The sequence below is a fragment of the Antrostomus carolinensis genome, unplaced genomic scaffold (genome assembly GCF_000700745.2).
Source record: "Antrostomus carolinensis isolate BGI_N321 unplaced genomic scaffold, ASM70074v2 scaffold11223, whole genome shotgun sequence".
Classification (NCBI taxonomy): domain Eukaryota; kingdom Metazoa; phylum Chordata; class Aves; order Caprimulgiformes; family Caprimulgidae; genus Antrostomus; species Antrostomus carolinensis.
Window position 1 is genome coordinate 102,894 of NW_010304490.1, and position 7,319 is coordinate 110,212.

General features: G+C 37.7%; 1 protein-coding gene across 1 annotated transcript in view; it reads left to right on the forward strand.

The window, feature by feature from the left end:
- The first annotated feature begins 4,607 nt into the window (after window positions 1-4,607).
- The window catches only part of LOC104522246 (cytochrome P450 2J6), a 9,459-nt gene continuing 6,747 nt past the window's right edge, over window positions 4,608-7,319 (forward strand). The window contains exons 1-3 of the mRNA XM_010164480.1: window positions 4,608-4,778; window positions 5,865-6,027; window positions 6,562-6,711. Coding sequence (XP_010162782.1) covers window positions 4,608-4,778; window positions 5,865-6,027; window positions 6,562-6,711 — 484 coding nt within the window. The remainder of the gene's footprint in view (window positions 4,779-5,864; window positions 6,028-6,561; window positions 6,712-7,319) is intronic.

Genomic DNA, 7,319 nt, shown 5'->3' on the forward strand with positions numbered 1-7,319 from the left:
AAACAGGTCATCAATCTTCAGCTTCCAACAACACAGATGACAGGAGGAGGCAAAAACCTATCTTGTTTATTTATAACACATGTAAGCCAAGTTCACTTTTCCTAAACTGAACAGAAACACAAAATAGGAACTTTCTTTGCTCACACTTCCCAGTGACATGTCCACTCTAGTTCTGTACTCTAAGCAAAACTCTACCTCTCTCTGTGCTTGCGTGGACATACTGTGTCTGTGTAATTCTCTTCCCACATAGAAATTCTGATGCCACCGACCAATTAACAGCTCTTGTCATGAAGCTCCTGAAAGACTGGGGGGTGCAGGGGATGAAGGAACAGCTGAGAAATCCAAGTTAATGTCTTCACTAGAAAAACAAAACAAAACAAACCTGCTTAGCAATTGTCTGCTCCATTTAGCTTGACATCAGGCCAGGCAGCAAGCACATGCTACCATGCCAAGCAATACAAGCGCAGCATGGAACCAGTTGGTGTTTTCTAATACACACTGAGCCTGTCTCTGCCCTGGTATTTATGGTACAGCAGATGACACACACGCTAGGCAGAGGCATATCAGGAACCCTCAGCATGGCATGCTCATCGTTTGTTTGCTTCACACCTTTCTGAAGATGCTGTTCTTTATCTGTCCTCTGCGGTTGCTGCATTTCTTCCTACTCCTGTGGCCTTAAACCTGCGTTACAAAAGCAGATTTCCTCATCAGTTCAAAACAATCAAACTTATTGTCTATTACTTGACTGGTGAGCTCTTGCAATAGTGTTTGTGTCAGAGGAGAGCGAGCAAGGCTTATGCAAAGAGATTCTGCTTACATATCCTGAAAATATTAAAATAAGGAATATTGCATTCTTGTGGAGTCTCCATCTCTGGAGATGTTCAAAACCCGCCTGGACACTTTCCTGAGCAACGTGGTGTAGGGTACCTGCTTTGGCAGGTGAGTTGGACTAGATGATCTCCTGAGGTCCTTTCCAACCCCGACCATTCTGTGATTCTGTGATTCTTCTAAAACAGCTTCCTTGCTTTTCCCTTCCTTGTAAACTTCAGCCTGAGCTTTTCTGAAATAACTGTGCCTCACCATACTTCAGCATGCCCACCACTCTCACCTAGCAGTAGGAAAACACAATGCCCACAGTGTCCAAAAGGCCAGGATCAGACTAAGCCTCTTGTTTGGCTCAGCCTTAGTCAGCAGGGCCCAGATTTACCCTGCAGAAAGGTTTAGGAGAGCAGAAAACAGGCAGAAGAACAGGGCCACTGCGAAAGCAAGACCACTCACACAGGATACACTGCAACACTGTGATACCCCACGTGTTTGAGAAGGCTTTATGTCAAATTAACTAATCATGGTAATGAGAACACAGATTTATGACTGAATAATTTAATCCTATTGGATTACAACACCAGACCTATAAAGAAAAGGTGTAGAATTAGACCTGCCACTGAGCTCCCCCATGGCTGAAGCGAGATGGCAACACTTACTACAAGGGGCTGCAAGGGCAGGAAATGTCACAGCAAATGAAGACTTCACCACCACCACGCAGGCTGGGCAGACACCACACCATGCCACAATGCCCAGAGGGCCTTTAGAAACTGCCAGTAACTCCTTCAAGAAGGGAACCTCAAAGCAAAGCTTTGTGGGCACCAAACAATCACCATACAGAAGCAGCCTAGTGTATGTTTTTATAATCATTCTTTCAGTTTCTGATTGCCCTAAGGCACAGTCACTTAGGGGTTCCACAAAACATTAAGGTAGAAAACAACAGGGTTACAGAGCATAAATTAATAATCAATGACATGCTCACCAAGCTTGACCATTCAGATTTACAAAGAGAAAAAGGTTTAATAAAATCAACTTTAAAAAAAAAAAAAAAAAAAAGGGGACTTGAAGGACAAAGAGAGTATTTTTAAATTTTAAACCTGTCAGTATAGCAGCTCACTAGAATTCAAATATTTCACACTAGGCTCTTTTGTTCTTTTCTTTTTTAAGTTTCATCATAACCACTATTATTAATAGGTAATTTCAAGGCTCAACTCATCTTAATTCAGGTAATTTTGAAGTGTATAAATCATACCCTCACTGATGGCACGTGTGCATCAACAGCTTTCAGTGGTCTTTCACTGTTGCAGAACTTGAAAATTTGGCAAATTATTCTGTGCACAAACAATAAGAAATAGAATAGTGCTTGCTTCCTTTTAACCAGACAGGACTGGCTGTATGAAAAAAAGGGGAAAAAAATATATGAAGAAATGAAGTTTTGATGCACACAAGCAGCAAGTCAAGTTAGTCAGATAATTTCATAAGGTAATTTCTTTTAAAGTCTCAAATAGCATCAAAACTTGAAAAATTGGGTTAATAAATGACTGCTCAATAGCATAACTATTGGGAGAGGGTAGGTTTAGATTAGATATTAGGAAGAAGTTCTTCACTGTGAGGGTGGTCAGACACTGGAACAGGTTGCCCAAGGAAGTTGTGGATGCCCCCTCCCTGGAAGTGTTCAAGGCCAGGCTGGATGAGGCTTTGAGCAACCTGGTCTAGTGGAAGGTGTCCCTGCTGATGGCAGGGGGGTTGGAACTGGATGATCTTTAAGGTCCCTTCCAACCCCAACCATTCTATGATTCTATGATAACTCAGTAACACTGCAATTTTTGGCAAACGTTAGAGTTATCCTGGAAAAGTCAGAATTGGCTGATAAAACCATAATATGTATTTTCATTTCAAATTGCTTCTCAGTTTTTTGTCTATTTAACTCTTCAAGTGTAAGATTCACAGAACCATGCTGCTCAAAATTATGCTCCTTAAGCTTTTCTGTTTCCACTCACTGCCCAAAAAACTAAGCAAACAGATAAAAAAGGCATACAGACACGCTCCTTGCCTTCTGATGGCTTCTCTGCTTCCACACTTCCTGGAAAGCATCTGCACGTGAAGCCCCATGAAGCAGAGAAGCTGCATGATACTGAAGAGAGAAGTGAAGTGGTGGCTGCTTAGAGAAGTAAAGAAAGCAAATATTGCAATGTCACTGTTCCTCTATGGCCCCCTGAAATTGTCCTATATTTCATGTTTGAATCTGAAATTATTAAAATCAACTAAAAAAAGACATGCCCATCTACATGTTTTTCAAGATTGAAGGATGCAAGATCAAATTTAACACATTTTCTTTTATCAACTCACAAAAAAAAAATCAAACTAATTAGAAAACTAACTGAGTGTCCGTACCTGTAACTCTCAGACAGTTGCTTGAAGTTTAACAGAATTCAGAGGAGTTCTTAAGAAGCCCATGGAGAGCATTAAACCTTTATATTTTGTTATCATAATGTACAGGGAGTCCAATCAATAACCTTGTTTTGGATGAAAAGTTTTGAGTTGAAAACTGCAGACTGGAAAATTCAGCAAGCCTGCTCAGAGAAATTACGATACAATTTTAAAACAGACAACTTGTACAACTGCCTGGATTCCCTTAATCTCCTACACCTACTTGAAGAGACATCATAACATTAGCTGAGTTCTTGATCGAAGTGTTGAAAAATCCAATGTAATACATTAGCTAATTAAAACAAAAGCACAAACTATACAAAGTAAGACTTCATACTGAGATCCACAGGGCACCAAATAATCAAGAGACAAAGCAAGCTGTTTTACAGTCACAGTGTAAGGGATGTAAACTGCTGTAGCTAAGGCTTATGTTCAGCTAGATGATGTCATTTAGGACCAAAATCTGAAGCACCATACACGCTAAAATGACTCAAATTCGCTATACATTGGTACAAACCTCTCCTGGAAAGCTTATGGGTCCACAAATCAATAAAGATTTAAAGTTTTGCCTCTTTCTTCAGTTTATTTGTTCTTTTTCACAGATAAACTAGAACCTGTGCATTTTTTCACCTCCAAAATTTGCACTGAAAATTTTAAATGCTTATAATAATAATTAAAAAAATAATAATTTGAAAATACCATACAATCCACTGGACAGAACAATAATCTTTCAATTGTGTTGAGCGTAATATCATAACCTAATCCAGAATATGATAAAAAGGAAAAACAGATACTAATACTTAAATTACACCTTTTTTTTTTTTTAAGACATTAATTTAGCTTTATGTTGCATGAATTAAATTAGTTTTCATCTCTGAGACCATATCCTAACAGACAGGTAATTGAGTAGATGTTTCTTCTTCTAGGAAACAAACCACATACTAATTTTAGTACTTCAGAAAGGTAGTAAGTAACACATCCTCGGTATTTTAATGTTTAACTACAGGATTATTATGCAAGACACTCGATATCCTTCAATAATGAGCATTTAGACCCAGGAAACAAAATTCTAAGTGAAAAAAGAGACAGATAACAATTACAGATCATAAAAGAGAGTAGGTGTGGCTTGGCTAACTGCAAAGGACCACGTATTTCATTTTTCTAAGGACTTCAGTTTGGGAAAACTGCAGATTGTCAGACAGAGAGAGAGATGGCCAAAGCAGACATATATTCTTCAGAAAGAGTTTGACTTTAGTAGAAGCAAACTCATCTACACAACTCCAAACTTTCAGGGGAAGTCATATGCAACAACAAAAAAAAAAAAAATCACAGTGAGAAGTTAAAATTTTGGTAAGATGTTGGGGATTGCTGAATTTTTTATAGCTCTAGTAGTATGTCTCCTGATTTTGCAGTCCCTGAAGCTGCAATGGATGCGTACCCAGCTTCCTCCAGGACCAGTTCCCCTCCCCATCATTGGAAATTTGTGGCAGCTGGACTTCAAACTTCGCCGAGAAACTCTCACTAAGGTATTTATTTATCTCTATAGAATCATAGAATGGTTTGGGTTGGAAGGGACCTTTAAAGGTCATATAGTTGAAAATCAGTCTGAATCTCTTTTAACTTAAATTGTACATTGTATAGGAACAGTCTAAACTTGGAAATATTTTTTTTAAACCTTAAGCGTGATTATAATCCACTTTCAAAGAATTCAAGGACCCTGCATTATTAAAAATATTTCTGAGTAATAAACATAATTGCTTCACTCGTTATTTTCTTTCTCTTTTAGATACAGCAGCATCCATGCATAACATTATCACAAGCACTATCAATAGTGTGATATTCCATTAACAGTTTCATTTTCTATTTGTGTTGATTGATATCCAGCCCTTTAAACCACCTCTAATAGAACTTCCTTTGCCTGACACCAATGTCACCAAAATATCTCTAGACCACGAGTGGTCTGATCTCTATTAGAAGACCAAACATATACTCTAAACTGACCTTTTTTTTCTTATTTGTACAGCAAAAAGATTTATTGTCTGCAGTGAAAGATTATTACTAAAACAAAGCAGGAAAATTTGATTGTTATGTTCACAGCATAATTCCTTTATAAACCAATTAAAATTATTTTTAAAAGTAAAGAACTTGCTTCAAACTATTTTAAGGAAACATACAAGCATCTGAGGAAAGACAATGGAGAAAAATAGGCAACACCAATGGAAGTTATGGGAAAAAATGCAGAAATATTTCATTGCTTTCTTCAGAAGTTAGAGGAAAGAAAATACGATAAATCTGGTTCATTAATAACAAACAGAAAAGCTGAGATTTTGCCTCTCTTCATTTGTTCTTTGATTCTGAGCTCACAGAGCTGTTTCTCTTTCTGTGAAATTTTCAGAGTGGTCTTCAAAGAGATGTCCTTTGTAAATATTCCATGAAGTACGATTATCTGTTCCCAGTGCACATTATAACAGAATGCTTTTTCTGAAACTTGTAATTCAATTTGATGTTGGCAAATGGGTTTAGTTACAACTACAAAAAACTCTTAAAATGAGTATTTAAATGTGTGCATTCCCTGGTTTATATTTATTAATTTACTGTTATTAACTCTTCAGTTAACCAACATCTATGGAAATATCTACACGTTGTGGATGGGACAGACACCTATGGTTGTACTAAATGGATACAAAGCAGTAAAAGAGGGAATTGTCACCCATTCGGAGGAAATTTCCGGAAGACCTCTCACCCCATTCTACAGGGATATGATGGGCGAGAAAGGTACAAGATGGTACACAATACTGAAATATAAACAAGATGTAAAGGAGAAAGACTCTTTCCTATGTATACACACATACATGAGTTACTGCTATGCAAGGACATAATGGGGCTTACCTACCAGAAAGGTTTCATGCAGAGCCAGCATATTAAGAAAAAGAAAAACCAAAAATTTCTCCTCTTATAAAGCATACTACTGACTTTTTCTTCCCAATAAATTCAAAGGAATATTTGCCTAGACGAATTGCCCTTCAGTTGTTACTCCTAAAACAAAAGACTGTTCTTGTAGAAGACATCTACAGACAAAGCTGTTCTGTCCTTACCAAAACCCACAACCACTCAGTTTCCAGGGTCACATTTGTAAGCAGCTATGAAGTTGGGAGTCATAAAAACCTAAGTTAGAGACCAAAATTCAGTATCTGAAATCACAGTATCTTCTTTGTTGTGAAATATAACCTGATCTAAATTGAATTTTGCCTCCTGCAGTGAAAGGATTTCCCTTCCCAGCAATAAAATATTTTTTTCTGTGTTCTTCAGGTGTTTTTCTGACAAGCGGGCACACCTGGAAGCAACAGAGATGCTTTGGCATGAGAGTTATAAGAAGCCTGGCACTTGGTAAGAACAACTTGGAGCAACAAATTCAAACAGAGGCCTGTCACCTTGTGGACACCTTTGCAAAGACAAAAGGTAAATTCACTAGAAGAATAACACTGAGGTTTTTTTCTGAAATATAGTAGATTAGGGGAGTAAAAATTTCACAATACATTTTTACACGTAATATAGATATTTTTCATGTTAGTGGGACTTTTACTGGCTTCTTAATTGCATTCTTCACGAAAGATGTTTTGTCTGCACAGTGGACAATATAAAATTGTTTTCTGAAATAAGGATAGTAAAAAATGTTTATTATCAACACAGTCTTGAGGACAGCTGGTAACAATTCCTACATTCAAGGAATATAGAAAAACCCTATGTTCTTCTCCATAAAGTACACAATTTGTGACCTGCTGTGAGTCATTCTAGGACAGCAGGCCTTTAGTATTTGGCAGAGAAAGAGCCCCAACACAAGGAATGTATCATTCAGTTCTCCAACAAAACTTCTTTTTAAGGTTTGGATGAAATAGAAACCAAGAGAATTTTAGCAAGATGCCAAAATAAAGCAATTAAATAGAAATATTCTGAACAGCCAAAATCCTCACCCACGTGGTGTTCCATACTGATGCGGAAACACAGAGAAGTTGCCCGAGGTCTCCCTCCAACTTTCCTTGCACTAGGCACAGCAACACAGCCCATCG